Raw genomic sequence first — 15,258 nt, 5'->3', positions numbered from 1 at the left:
TTCCACCTTTCAAACCAAGTCTCAGCACAGATAATGAAATTTAATTCTTGACTCACTACAGAAGACCACTGAGATGTTTCTCAGTATGGGCCTGATGCTGTGTGCGGTGTTTTCACAAGTGTTACCAGCTTGTGTTTGAAAACACAATTCTCTCTGACTACTTCAGTGCAGTAAGGGCTGTAACAAGACAAAGGCAAGAGCTAGTTTTGATACAAGGATTTTTATTCAATCCAAATGTTTTCTGTACAACAGAAAGGTTTTATACAAAAGAAGAAAGCATTCATTCAGTTGCAAGAACAGGCACAAAGCAGTTTCTGTACCCTAGTGCTTTACAAATTCAAGAAGTTTTTTGAAGAACCAACCATGTGAAGTGTTGTTATAGATGTTATAATCCTGGTTTGGGTCATTCTCCATCATGTAGAGCTCTCCTGCATGGACATCCTCGAAGTCAGCACTGAAGTTGTTGGGATCAAAGTGAACCCACAGCGTGTACCTGTAGTCAATGGTACGCATGGAATACCCCATGATCCTGATATCCTTCAGCTTGGGTTTGTCAGAGTTCCACTGGGGAGTGTCTGCAGGCCGGGGGTATTGGCTGAAAGCTGCAGGTTCTTCATTAAAACACCTGGCAGTGTTATCACACCCTTCCTTGCCTTCCTGCACCTTTCCTTCAGAGACATTAAAATAGTGCACGAGGCTGGGCCCCTCCATGCACAGCTCAACACCAAACGACGTCTCTGGGCACACAGGAGGAACCTGCAGCCCAGCAAGGTCTGCAAGGGTTGGAAACAGAGACACTAGCTCCACCACTTTCTTACTCTGCCCTGGAAGAAATAATATCAAAATATCAGTTATGGAACAGGGTGGTTGGACAACAACTTTTTCTAATAATTCAGTTGTTTTATTCCAAGCGCTCTGTACAGGATTTTTGGGGGTACCAAAATCAAGGCAATTAAGGAGTGGCAATTATGATGTACTTCAGTCCATGCATTTATGATGCACTTTTAACAAGAAAACGTCTGCACTTATGTTTCTCCAATGGCCTTAGAGATAATCGTATCCATCAGTTTGAAAAAAAAACTCTTCAGAAAGCCAAAGTAAATTCTCAGGGTGCCTGGAGACACGTCACCACCTCTATGTACCAACTGCAAACAAAAAATAACCACTGGAAATTTACCTTGAGGTGGTGAGCCTCCAACATGGCTAAAAGGGTCGAGGTAGGGGAAGACCTTTGCTCCTTGACTGACAGGGGAAGTTGTCATTCCTGGGACATAAAACATCAGTGGCACTCGGGTGGCAACATCAAAATTGCTGTATTTTGCCCATTCACCATGTTCTCCCAGGGACCATCCTAGGTGACAAAGAACACAACTCAGTAATAATTCTGGTTTGTAATCTAGTAGTTATTTCTTTTTCATTGTAAATTGACTCTGACTGTTGAGGTCACTGGTCTATTATAAAGGTTATATGAAAAGGTAAATAATCTGTATTTAGATGTAACAAGTCTTCTCTCTAATGTGGAAGCTATTTCAACAGCCACCTAAATCTTGCAACTTGCTACTCTTTTATAAAGGAAATAATTACACCTTTCCTTACTTCTAGATTCTCAGGATTGGAACTAGGAAATTAGCATTAAAACAGCAGAAAAGAGGGATTGGGGTGTGTCACAGTGCCTGCAAGAGTCTCCAGATCAATTCCACAAGGCATTCATTTAAGTTTTGGGCAGCTGCGAGCTCTCCAATACTCCTGTTAACACTGTAGCTGAACATCCCTGGAGCAAGGCTGCTTTCTGTGCCAGACTGCCATATCAGGACTCTACCCCTGAGGAAGCAATAGAGATAAAACTTTTCAGCTCCTCTCTTCCTCTTGAAAGAGATGCCAACGTGACTTCCCTCCAGGCAGATACACTGCCAACTTCACTTTGGGGGAAGACAAAGGAACTCTGTGACAGCTATGTGAACACATGTTTTTTCTTGATCACTTTACCAGCCATGGTACTGGAAACACCAACTGTTTACAGTTACCCAAAGCAAAGAAAAGAAAAATTCAGTTTACAAACAAGTCAGAAGGAACATCTAGAGTCACTTCAGTATCAAAAGTATTCATCTCATTGCTCTGCAACTTGTAAGAGCTTGTTTATACACACACACACTCACAGAAGTCAACCCAAATTAACTATATATATGACTTTAAATTTATGTAGCTAATTCACATCTTAACTGGTTTAAATCAGCTAAGCCATCACACAATTAAATGGACCATGACAGGGCTATCTTAATGAATATTACAGTATTGAAACAAGCATTAAATGCTTGAGGTATTTGTCCCACAGTTCAAATTAAGTTTTTCACCACCAGGATCCAGAGTGTGCAGGATCTCAGATATGAGAGGGAACCATATCCCTTATCAGTTTAGATGCTCTGCAAGCAGCAATGACAAGTGTAAGAAAACACACTTGAGCAGTTAATGAGAAAGCCTGTTACCCACTGTACCAGATGGCTTCCTACAAATGGTAAAGGGGGAGGAGTGGTGGCTGTACTTGTAGAGCACAGTTCCCAGCAAGAGTCACTCCCTGGGTAGGGGGTAGGAACACATCGAGCTCAGCCCCATGTCCTGGCAGGCAGCCTCATCCCTCACCAGCAAATCCTCAGCCTGTGCCTGTGGGGACAGAACTGTCAGCCACAGAAGCCAGTGCCAGTCCCCTCAGTCTGGCTGAGACAAGCCAGAGGTACAAGGTATCACACTATAGACACTATACACTATAGACACTATGACACTACAGAAAACACACACTGGATTCATATGCCAGCACTGGATTGGACAATGATGTTCTTAACAGTAAGCTCGAGAAAAGATTTAAATGCTTACCATGATCAGCAGTAAAAACTACTATTGTGTTATTTGAGAGTCCTACATTATCCAAAGCATTCAGAAGCAGGCCAACCTGTACATCCAGGTAAGAAACTGCTGCATAATAACTCTGACGAATCTGCCGCTGCAAGTTAAGAAAACAGAAGAGAAAAAAAAAGTTTCTCCCCAGACACATACAGCAGAACCAGGGAATGGTTATGTAAAAGAACTAAAGGACTCTACTTGTAAAGCTTTAATTTTAATTGTCTGTAGCCCAATTAATGTTCCAGAAAAATTAATCAAATTAATCTGGGAGGGGGCAGTTAGAAAATTCAACCTCCCAGAATTGCATTCAAGCAAAACACTGCAAACCAATTAGAAAATTCCACCTCCCAGAAGTGCTTTCAAGCAAAACACTGCAAACCAATCTATTCTTCATCTCTTCGTCCAACCAGTGCACTTAATTTTGGCATAAGCACTGGAGAGTCAAAGAAAATCTTGCAAAAGAAGATACACTGGGTGCCAGCTTGAAACAGATAAACAGACTCACATAATGAACACAACCACAGCATTGGTAGCTGCTACACACATTCCCTCACATGCAAACTGAACTGCAGTGACAGTGAAGGTTTGCCTACAGAGCAAGAGGTGACAGTGTACAAGGCAGGGAATTCATAATTGCAAATGGTCAGTTGCGGAATAACTGGGAGCATCCAAGAGCAGCTGATCCTCCCTTGTATGTGAACAAGTAAAGGCAGTTTGACTTCAGAGCTCTGTGTTGACAGCTTACCTGGAAATCCTCTGGCAGTGGTCCATAAGGGAAACTAACATTTAATGCTTCCACATCATCCCTCTGTCTGATATCCATCCAGGGGTTGTATGCCACAGGAGGTAGTTTCTTAGGCACCCAGGGATCTGGGGCCAATGTGATATTTTCCAAGGGATACAACTTGAGAAATTCCTTTACAACACAAAACACATAAAAAAACTGTCCTCACCTCCAACATATACTGCATATTTTGTGTTTAAACAGCAACCATTTTCCCTTGCAAGACCCTTTAATGTTACATTTACAAGGCTTCATTTCCCTCCCACCAGAGTGTGAAACAGAGCAATACCAGACATCCCCAACCAATTCCTGAAAAATACTGAGTTAGTAAATATCTAAACCCAGCCTCCTGTATCTCAAAACAACACTGCAATTAAAGGTCCAACATCACTTTGAAATCAGTAGAAGTTTTGCCACCAAGTCAAACAGAGAATAAAATACAAGATTTTGAAGGCCTAATTATGTCACACTCCATCAAGCTGAAGCCCACCTCCACACAGTGGCAGCCACCAGGATGGTGGCAGAGGCCTGGCTTTTGGCTGAGGAGTCACAATTCATTCTCATTAAACATTCTGAAATACATCACAGGTGACTCCTGAAGTTACACCAGATCAAGGCTGGTTTCCAACATGCTTTCCAGAAACAGAAATAAAGCATTGGTGGGAAGAGCTTTTAAAAACAAAAGCAACATTCATCTCAGTTCCTGCAGGTTCCCCTCCTCACCTGTGGGTACCTCAGTGGGATATGTGGCTTGTGGTAACCAACAGCCAGGAAGAACTTTTGCCTGCTGGTTTTCATGACGTTCAGTAAGCGTATGGCCTCCTCAGTGCTCTGAATATCAGGCAGAGTCCCCCCAGGCATTTCTGTCACATTCACTGGGCACACCAAGTTGGCATAAAGTTTTCCATCTTTTCCCCTACAAGTCTTCAAGAAAAAAAAAAACAAACTTCAGTAACTTCTGTTAAATACAAAGACAAAACCCTCTGTTCTGTAACTTTAAAACCAATTTGTTTCTACCAACAAAAGAATGCAACTTCCATGCCTATGAAAATCCTCTCTAATGCTGGGTAGAAGATTAAATGTAGTCACATGGGTGAAAAGCCCACAGATTCTATGATGAATAGAATCTCTGATCTAATGGAGATGCAGCAGCATTTGGTTATCCTACATATACATGTATTTTCATTCCTTCTGATCCCAAGAGTTCATAGAAAGCTGCCTGGGAGCTACTGACTGGGTTTCTGAGCAAATGCCAGCAGTGGCTGATGTGTAATCAATGAGGAGAGATAAATTAGACTAAACAGTGGCCAGGGAAAGGTGGCCTCAGCAGGGTGTTTGAGAGGTTGCTAAATGAACACTTTTCTTTCTGTCATGGAGGCGAATGTTGCTGTTGTTAAAACTACTCTTTTTCCAGCAGCAAACCCAAGACCAAAGCACAACCAAAGCTATCTGTATTCTCACGACTGCAGCCCCTGCTGGGCAGTCCACAGACCCCAAAACATGATGCTAATGCAATGTTTGCATAAAGATAAACCACATTCTTTTGTGTCACACTTAAGAGTAACAAACATTCTAGAAAATTGGATCAGAGTATAAAGTTTCAGATTATTTAAACATTTTAATTATGGCCCCTGCTCACTCAGTCTTGAGCTCTTTATCACTTTAAGTTTACCCAAACTACTGCAGTGTTTTGTCACTGACTAAAGCAAAGCCAGATCAGTTGCAGGTGCAAGATGACAACCACACTTTTCAGATAAAGGAATTCATGACCCACACACAAATAATGATCATTCTTGCTTACATCTCAGTAACTGAAGTTTCCAAACACCAATTCAGAAACATTTAAAACATCTGCAGGACAGGCACATTGATTAACAAAACACACATCTGATAATCTAGGCCTTCTTTTGGAAAGCACAGAAACAAAGCATTGAAGTGGTCAGTTGTTTTCCTTCACAAGGGTGCAGCCTCAAAACCCAGAGAGCACAGCCTGTCCTTGATACAAAGAACCTGGTTATATCCTGAACACCCTTCTCTGTTAGAGTGCCAAAATCACACTTACCTTATCATTCTCATGCTTTTCAGCTGAAGGATGAAAGGGTGGAATGGACCAACTGTAGGGATAGTCATCACTGTAATTGGATGAAACCCCTGGAATGCATAAAGATATTAAACATGTTTTAATAGTTCACTGAACCAAGAAGAGCTCAGACACAAGTTTAATTTGTCTTCAATTGTTATTTTTTTCAAACATGCTAAATGAAGAAACATTTCAAATAAATCTTTGACAACTGAGGAAAAGATAACAAAGAAATAAAAATCAAAAAGTTTAAGACATATATTTTTCCCTGAAATATACCTTTTACCAGTGAGGGAGACTCAAGCCTGTTGAAGAGCCTTACTTCAGGGAACACCAACAAAAAAATCCATAAAACAAAAACCAAAGCAAAACAAAAATTAAAAAAAAAAAATCAAAAACCACCTAGGATTAATAAGTCTTCATGCATATCCTTGATTAACTTTACCATAAACTGAAACACATACTGAAACTATCCCCACAAGTTTAGTTATAGGATAAGAAACTGTTAAAAAGAGGATCAGTATTACAATATTTTTCAACTCAGTAGTATTACTGCTTTTTAATTAGTGAACTAATTTCCTACTGAACTTGAAGCATTAGTCATACATTCTACATGTCCTGATCCAGACTCATAGCTTATTAGGAAACATGAAGCATGTACAGGCAGAACTAAGCCAACAAGTAATTTCATTTTCAGCAGACACCTAACTTCCAGATGTATTTTTAGCATGTTAGATATTTATTCCCACAATTCCCAGACAAGATGTGAAAACATCCATTAGATGAAAGTCATCTAATCCATTCATCTCCAATGCCTTAAGACTTAATGACGACTGTAAAATCTGGCTTATGATTATGATGTAGGTTGTTAATACAGACGAGAATCACACATCAATAGTTATGTAGGTTTGTGAGACTATACACACCAACCATTTCTATGTTAAGCAAACGACAATTCAAACCATACCAGGATGAAAAACCTTGCCCACAGACAGGGTCACGTAGCCATTTTCCTTGAAATATTGGGGCAGGGTGGAATAGTTTCCTGCATGGACTCTCCAGTAGGAGTAGAAATCATAGAGCCGGGTGGTGTCGGGCCTGCGGCCAGTCAGGAATGACACTCTGCTGGGAGCACACACAGCTTGCTGAGGAGAAAGGCAGCCAAGGAGAGAAATTTGGAATAAAAACCAAAACACACCTATGAGCTAACTTGGGTATAGTGATGCCTTAAGTTTTAGCTTTCATGTTTTCCAGATTCTGTATATTAGTATATAATTCTGAACTTCATATAAAGTGTTAGCATGTTCTCCTCACAGTGTAGTCAGACAAAACAATCCTTTTCCAGCCTGAGAACCAAGGACACCATTGCAGCTTCAAGCCCAAAAAGTATAAACAATAGAGAACTGAGGAGAGCAATCTGGGACTTCTCTTGAACCTTCATGACCTGAATCTGTAATTGGACAATTAACCCTAATGTGTAAATGGACCAAAACTTATAAAGGTGTGAAAACGTGTGATCCATCATCCATCTTGGGTGTAGCCTCAGCCAGGCTCTTGTACTGCCCAAGGTGTATCCTTTGAAGGCCTTTTTAATAAACACCTACTTTATTCTTTTAACACTGCCTAGCCTCTGTTCTAGGTAGCCTCTCAAGGCATCAGTAGCTGGGCCATAAGCATCTGAAAACTCAGAAATCACAGGGAACGAGTTTCACTCCACTTCAGGCTGGAATGAACACTATCCTTATTAAGCATATCAATTCAAACCTACAAGATTTTAAAAAGGCAAGTCAGGTTCCATAATGGCAGAGCTTTTGAAATCTGGTTGTTCACATCACACAGAACTAAGTAGCAGTGGCAGGTGGACTGTGCTGATAAAAGCCAAAAGTCTAGTTGATCCAGACTGCCTTAAGAATAAAGAAAGGATGAACACAGAAGGTCTGGGTCATGGGCCAAAGGTCTGACCAATTCTGCTTCAGACTGACAAAAAAACAAGTGTTTTGGGTTTGAAGTCCTATTCCCTAGTTGGAATTGTACACAAATATTGTAATTTAAATGCCCTGTTTTCATTTTTCTCACCTTAGTAAAGATAGGTTCACACACTACTGTTCAGCCCAATCATTTCTTTTCTACTGAAAACACTTCAAGTTAATAAATACTTGCTTTTTCCACTGGCCTGCCTAACACCTACTGTGATAAAACCAGTAATTATTTTGCATAGAGAAAACATGTTTAAGTCACTTATCTCACCTGGGCATATGCATTGCTGAACACCATACTCTGGGAAGCAAGTTGATCGATGTTGGGAGATTTCACAAGTTTATCCCCGTAACAGCCCAACACAGGACGCAGATCATCCACAACTATAAACAAGACATTCATGCCATCTATGAAGGAACAGAATTAGAAATAAATTAACCTGAGCTCCATTAATCAGAGGTTACTTTATGCCTATTTGTTAGTTTTTAATCCTTAAACACATTTGAGGACAAAAATAAAATGAATAAAATGAGCAAGAATATCTTTGTAAGGGAATGTAAACCATGGGATTAATTCTTCAAAAACAGAAATTCTTATTTGGCCAAGACAGAAATAGCATGGTTTTCATTGGCTTTCTTATTTCATTGCTTGAACCCATGGTATTTTCTCCAGGGAGATGGCATCTCTTGCAGCTGACTAACATAGGGTGGTGTGAAATACAGAGGTATTTTATAGGCCTACATGCTACCAAACTCTACGGCCTGCAAGTTTTGAGAAGGGTGTTAAACCACAGGTAAAAAACACTGTAGTCCCGTATAATTCTGCTCCGAACAGATAAAACTATTTGTCTTCAATTAATTATAGACGTCTTTGTAAAATGCCCTCTCAAGGCGGCGGACTGTACTGGGGGGTCGACCCGCTCTCCGCCAGCGACTGAAGCAGCAGCTTCCCCAGGGACACAGTGGGACACACCGAGCCCCCCTGGGGACACACCGATCCCATTAGGGCACACCGAGCCCCTGGGACACACCGAGCCCTGGGGACACACCGATCCCATTAGGGCACACCGAGCCCCTGGGACACACCGAGCCCTGGGGACACACCGAGCCCCCCTGGGGACACACTGAGCCCCCCTGGGGACACACCGAGCCCCCCTGGGGACACACCGATCCCATTAGGGCACACCGAGCCCCTGGGACACACCGAGCCCTGGGGAGACACCGAGCCCCCCTGGGGACACACCAAGCCCCCCTGGGGACACACCGAACCCCCCTGGGGACACACTGAGCCCCTCAGGACACACCGAGCCCTGGGGACACACCGATCCCCCGGGACACACCGATCCCCCGGGACACAGCGATCCTTGGGCCCCGGGCTCCCACTGGCCGCTCCCCCCGGCCCAGCCCAGCCCAGCCCAGCCCAGCCCCCGCCGCAGAACGAACCCCCGGGCCCGCGCCCAGCTCCGGGCCCCGCCGCCGCCGGGCCGGCCGCGAAGGCATCCCGGGGCAGCCGCAGCAGGGACAGGGACAGCCACAGGCAGAACCGCGCCAGCGAGTTCGCCATGTCCCAGCGAGGCGGCGGGGCCGGGCAGAGGCGGCCCGGAGGGCGGCGTCTTGAACCATCGCCGGAGCCTGAACCCTGCCGGGAGCGGCCCTTCCCCTTTCTCTTCCTCTTCCACTTCCCCTTCCCCGCGCGGGGGCGCCGCGGGCTCGCGAGCGAGCGGCTCTGCTGTGAGGGGCTCGGCCCGGCCGGAGCGGCGGCCCCGCCGTGAGGGGCTCGGCCCGGCCGGCAGTGGGATGCCCCGCACGCTGTCCGGGACTGTGCCCACTGTGCGGGGCTGTTCGGGGCGCAGCATTTCTGCCCGCTGCGGTTCTTGCCGGTGTTTGTTCTTGCACGAGTCTCAGCACCCGCCGCTGCTCCCGTGGAAAGGGAATGTCTGTGGCATTCTCAATGTTATTTCTTTCTCGTGGAAATAGCATTGGGCAATGAGGAGATCATGGTTTAGTATTGAGAGAAGCTGAGTGTTTCAGTCCTATTTGTGTATCAGTGAACGTTCTGTTTGATCTTTAAAGAAACGTTCCGTGTTTCTGGTCACCCCGGTCTCCCGCAGGCCGCCTGCCGTGCGAGGGAGTCGCCAATTTATGGAAAGTTACATATACTAAAAAGCTCCCTGTAACACTTAAAGTTTCGTTAACAACTAGTTTTATTAAAAGTTCAGCAATTTTTCATTGTTTCTATCTTTAATTGCCGTACAGAGAATAGGTTTATTGCCAGTATTCCTGTACAAAATAAACTCACTGTTAACTACACATCTGCTTCCCAATCAGCAACTGTAAGATCATCAAAGACAAAGATGTGTAATAAAGCAGCTCACAGATTTTAAAAGAATTAAAAGATTGTAATTACATCGTCTTAAACATTTAACAGACAGGTAAACTGATGACAAGTATACCAATGTTGAAAATAGCCAACATGAACTCACTTGGATGTGGGAACCACCATGACAGTGATACATGTGATGGTATGTGCATTTTTCTACTTTAGCAAGTGATAGGTGCACACCTTTGAATACAAATGAAAGTTTAATAGTGAAATGTATTGGTAAATATCATTGTCTTTGGGACTAGACTTTCAAAAGCCCAAGAACAACTTGAGAAAAAAGCCCCATTTACAGAAAACTAATGTGTCTCTAAAGGGAATCTATAATTTGATTCTTCCAGTGCCTCAGGACTGTATTGGTTGCTCTTTCTTATCAAAATTAAAGGTTCTGAGACAAAAATGCTTTCATTTGTCACTTTTTTATCACAGAGAATGGGATCAAAAATAATCTGCTTTTCTGCTGTGTAAAGATTCACACCTGAGGCCTCAAAGATGCTGTGGGTGCGCCAGCCATCAGGTTACCAGGAGCGAGGGCTGCAATGGTCTGTCACAATGCTGCTGTTCAGTGGGATGTGTGACTCAAAAGTGCAGTACGCTCTGTATTACACAGTGTGTGCATACATATTCAAGCACGTGCACTTCCTCTAAACTATTACAGGAAAGTTTATTTTGATGTGGAGCTTTACACTTCCTTCCTGCACACGCTGGAAAAAGCTTGAATCAAATGAAGAACACTGTTACTACAAGTTCAGCTACTACTGAGCACATAACAGTCAGCTCATGAATAATATTCAGTATATTTGATGTTTGCATATTTTGGAATTAATGTTGTGTATAAGCAGTATATCTCACAGGTATCAGCAACTCTCCTAACATGGATCAGCTGCTGGAAATGTATTGAACATTGCATCCCCAAGTGACACTTCTCTTCATTTGGAGACTTTTTATGCAAAAAGCCAAGGAATTATTTCACCATTGCACATGCATTTAATTACCATAACGCTTGCCTCTTTCAAATGCAAATACACTAAGTGGTACTTGATATGCATTTCCTGGTTTGCCTAACATGAGTATATAGCAATCTTATTATTAAGTTCAGTCCACTAGAAGAACAAATTACAGAGGAAAAGTTCTTTTCAAACAGCACACAATTCTGGTGCTAAAAAGCAAATTGGGATGATGCCAGTGAATAATTGCAGGCACTGAAATCACAGACCTTGGACAAACTGGTCTCACAGCTCAGATGCCCACTCCACCCCGGATGTATGGGCCTTTGAGCAGCCTGTTGGTTCAGCTCCTGGACTAAACCACTGCTGGATTCAGTGTGATGAGCTGGGAGTGTCACAGGAAAGGTTAAACCGAAACCTTGGCTGGAGAGGCAATACCTTGTACAGCACAACTCCTTAGTCACTCTGCTGGAAGTCCCAGGGTGAATGTCACTCCTCTCCACCTACCACCACCACTCAGGATCAAATCTGTTTTAAGCTTAGCAATATGCCAAGGCATATACCAAAAGTTTGGGGGGTCCACCACAGTGCTTGCACAAGTGTTAGTAATTTAGGTGAGGCCAGCAAAATAACAGCTAAATATCTTAAATATTTTCTGTGACACACTCATGTTGAGACATGGTAAAAAATTCAGCACGGCAATTTTTTTGTGGGAAAAATCCTATTCATAGGAGTCTGTAAGAAATGGCTGTACTACCAGACCCACAGCAGATCTTATAAAATACCGTTTCCATGTCTGGGTACACTCTCCAATAAAGTTTCCTCTGACAAGGAAGTGTGTTTTGAGACTCTGTGAATATGGTCAGGCAATATATAATAGCCTGGAAAGGACTTCTTGACTCTTTTCTTGACTCTTCACGTGTGAAACCTGCCCTTGCACATGTTCCCCAGTGATTTGACACAAAAGCAAGTCTAAGGAATTTTTATGCATCACCCAGTATATCTAACAAATCAGGTTTTCACAAATGGTTGGGCACTGTTTACTCAAATGCCAAAAGAGCAAAGCAGTTTTTAATGAATCAATATAAGTAATCACAAAGTGATCATCGTTTAATTCTCATTCATTATAGAAGGTGACTAATCACTACAGAAAGCTTCTGGTTGGCAAACTTATTTATCCCTAAATTGATTATTATCAAAAAAGCACTGTTTTCATTTTATGGACTGATCAAACTTATTTCTGTACAAGCTGCTATGAAGAAAATGAGAGAGAGAGATGTGTTAAAAATATTAACACCTGCATTAATATCTGTATCCTCCTCTGGCACATATGGTGAGGAATGAAATACTAACAGCAAACATGAACCACTGAGACATGATGTTGATATATCTCTAAATGGTGTTTTTATCTTTGAAGAATTCCATAGCTGTACTTTCAGAATCAAACCAATCATACTTTTTAAGCCATCTGTGAACATTAGCACTCAAGGGTAAGCTACAAACATTGTATGAGAGGCATCTGCATAGGCTTTCAGTTTGTTAACATTCTTATGATGAGATGGTATGGTATCATTGTAGTCCATCCTTGCAGCATGAATTGCAGAACTATGCACTAGAAGATACATTGTAGACTTTAATTATTAACATTCCTAATCCAAAATTAGTCACTGAAAGCCTTCATTGTGTATACAGTAATTTCTCTATGGCTGAAGTGAGTCATGCAGATCTGTTCACCTGCATGCTCCCTCTCTCCCCAAGGGCCAGGTCAGTGATCTCACACCAGGAGTTTTCCCAAGGACATCAGAGCTGTTTCTAAGATACTATTTACACTTCTGAGTACTGGACAGCAGGTAAGGCAGATGCTGTTATCACCACCAAAAGCAATGGATTAAAGGCACAGCTCAGTCCTGGTTTCTCACATTTCCTGTTTGGGCTTATAAACATGGCAAATTAGACACTGGCAGCTCCAGCTCTGATGTGCTGGCCAGAGAAGAGTTGGGTGGATTGAGGAAGTGTAGTTCTTCCTGACCCTCCCTACACCTATTTCAGGAAATGTGCCAACAACTCAGGTACTGCTCAAAGAAATCGCATTGTCCCAAGTGATTAGTGAGGGCAGGCAAGCACAGTGCAGAAATAATTTCCAAGCACATAAGCCCTGACACAGACAATTTCTCATTTTACACAGTAAATACAATGAAAAGATAAGGCCCTCAAACAGGAAAGTCTGTGTAAACAAGTGTCATGTAAGGCTACTGAATTCTTTAATGTGGATAGCTGGCAAGGGTTGGTCTATTATTTAAACATCTACAAATCCTGTTTTGTTTGTTATTCAGGATTAATAGTTGCTGCAGATTTTAGAGGGTATTTTGAATGGCATCCTCAGCACAGTAACAACATGCAGTTGTTTAAAATCCCAAAACAACCCATCCCTCACTTATTTTTAATAGTGAAATCTTTTCCCTCTATACCCTCTCTTCCCCTTTCTACAGCTGCCTTAGAGGGGAAGTGAATAAACTCATCAGTATTCATGTATTGCCAACAGGGAGGTCACCTTCTTCTGTTAAAAAAACTCTCAATTTCAAATTTTAAAACCTTGCAATTAGTAATTTGACAAAGTACATGACTACTTTGCCTGGACTAAGGTGATGTTTTCTGAGTGTAATTCTACTTACAAAGGGTGAGAGGAGTGATTCCTGCAAAGGGGCAAATTCTACCTCTCATATGTGCAAACTGTGGGATGCAAAGCAAGTGTCATGAAGGTGGAAGCACAGGGGACAATAAACAGGGATCTGCAACTAAGCAGAGCAAGGTAGAAAAAAAATTGCTCAAGGTTAGGATAAAGCCTTTTAGAAATTAGCAAGGACTTGCTAATGAGGATTCTTTTAATGACACATTGTACTATGCTTGACTAAAACAAGAGTAGTAAGATGAAGAGGCGGAACTAACAATTGTAATAGTGTGCAACAGTGTCCTTTTGATAAGATCAAATTCTTCCTTTCTCTACTCTCTTCTTTCTTCACAGCTCACCTTAGGGAACAGAACTGAGGCAAAAGATTCAGAAGTTTAAAAACATTTTTCTCACAACCACTGTAGACATTTCCTGCACTGCTCTGAGTTTACTGTGTACACAGTAGGACACTGGTCCTGTTACTATATTAGTATGTTCCAAACTCTGATTTATAAGAACAAAGTGATCTACAGCAATTCATGAGTAACACTGCTTCATGTGCTGAAAATCGGCAATACTTCCAGGAGCATCCCATCAATGTGCCAGGGATGACCCCAGGACACAGCCAGCTCCAAAGGAGGCTCTGTTCTTCTGGTTCTTTAGAAGCACCACAGCAATTTTTCAAATAAAAAGGCTGATTCAGGTTTTGTTTCCTGCATTTAACTTTGGCCTGTCAGGGATAGGGATGCTCCTAGTTTATATTTTTTAAGCAGAATAAGAATACAAGTAGATGGCTTATGAAAGCAGTAATGGCAGTATAAAAGAGACCTTGTATATCTCTCTTCTTGAACTAATTTGAGAAAATAGATAAATGGAGTAAAACCAAAATTTGTTTTTGGTCTCCAACATAAACTGTCTCAGGGGATTCACTTCAATCCCCAGCATTTAAGTCTTAATCAGCCATAGACACAAAATCCTAACAGAAAGCAGATGACTTGCTGCTTCTTTCATCTGCTTCCCATATTACTCCTCCTACCCTTAAATTACTGTAAAATGTAAAGTTAAGATAAATCTTTTAAGTCTTTAAGTTTAGACAAGAGGTTGGGTTTTCTTTGCTGTCCAGCTCTCCCCAACATCACCCTCACATGTGCTGGCAGTATTGAGCCATACTAATCAGGAAATCTGAGACCACAAAATAAATCTAAGAAAGCTCCTAAAATTCGCAATTATTTGACTTCACACCAAAAAATTTAGCTGTAGCTCTCCTGAGGTAGCAGTACAAAACCATGTTCCCTGAGCTTTCATTTCTGTAACCAGGGATTTCTTTCCTAGTTCTTCATGCCCCATAGGAACTATTTTGCTGCCTGGGCAGTCAGCCAAACATTGTAACTGCAGAACAAATCTTTCTTGATTTACTTCTACAGAACTTCATGAATATTCTCAGAAATGCCAAGCTGCTTTATTAGCCTTCTGAATTATTAAAAGTTCTCAAGCTAATTCCTTGTTATTAATATTTTGACTTTGTTTT

At 42.1% G+C, this 15,258-nt stretch overlaps 1 protein-coding gene across 2 annotated transcripts; it reads right to left on the bottom strand.

Annotated features, from left to right (window-relative positions):
• Positions 1-229: 229 nt before the first annotated feature.
• On the bottom strand, positions 230-9,423 carry IDS (iduronate 2-sulfatase). Of its 2 annotated transcripts, XM_083876491.1 has the most exons (9): positions 9,179-9,423; positions 8,007-8,143; positions 6,727-6,904; positions 5,742-5,830; positions 4,403-4,603; positions 3,641-3,811; positions 2,869-2,995; positions 1,178-1,351; positions 230-824 (listed from the first exon to the last, which is right to left on the bottom strand). In XM_083876491.1, the coding sequence occupies exons 1-9, from the start codon at positions 9,297-9,299 to the stop codon at positions 322-324; spliced, it is 1,701 nt and encodes a 566-aa protein (XP_083732617.1). In that variant the 5' UTR covers positions 9,300-9,423; the 3' UTR covers positions 230-321. The 2 variants fall into 2 exon arrangements, with proteins under 2 accessions (XP_083732617.1, XP_083732618.1); XM_083876492.1 differs by lacking the exon at positions 9,179-9,423 and having other exon boundaries at positions 6,727-6,881; positions 8,007-8,133.
• Between the last annotated feature and the right edge of the window lie 5,835 nt (positions 9,424-15,258).

The sequence above is a fragment of the Zosterops lateralis genome (genome assembly GCF_965231275.1).
Source record: "Zosterops lateralis genome assembly, chromosome: 21".
In the NCBI taxonomy this organism is placed as follows: Eukaryota; Metazoa; Chordata; class Aves; order Passeriformes; family Zosteropidae; genus Zosterops; species Zosterops lateralis.
Note: the sequence above shows the minus strand (reverse complement) of the source record. Positions and strands in the feature narration are given on the sequence as shown.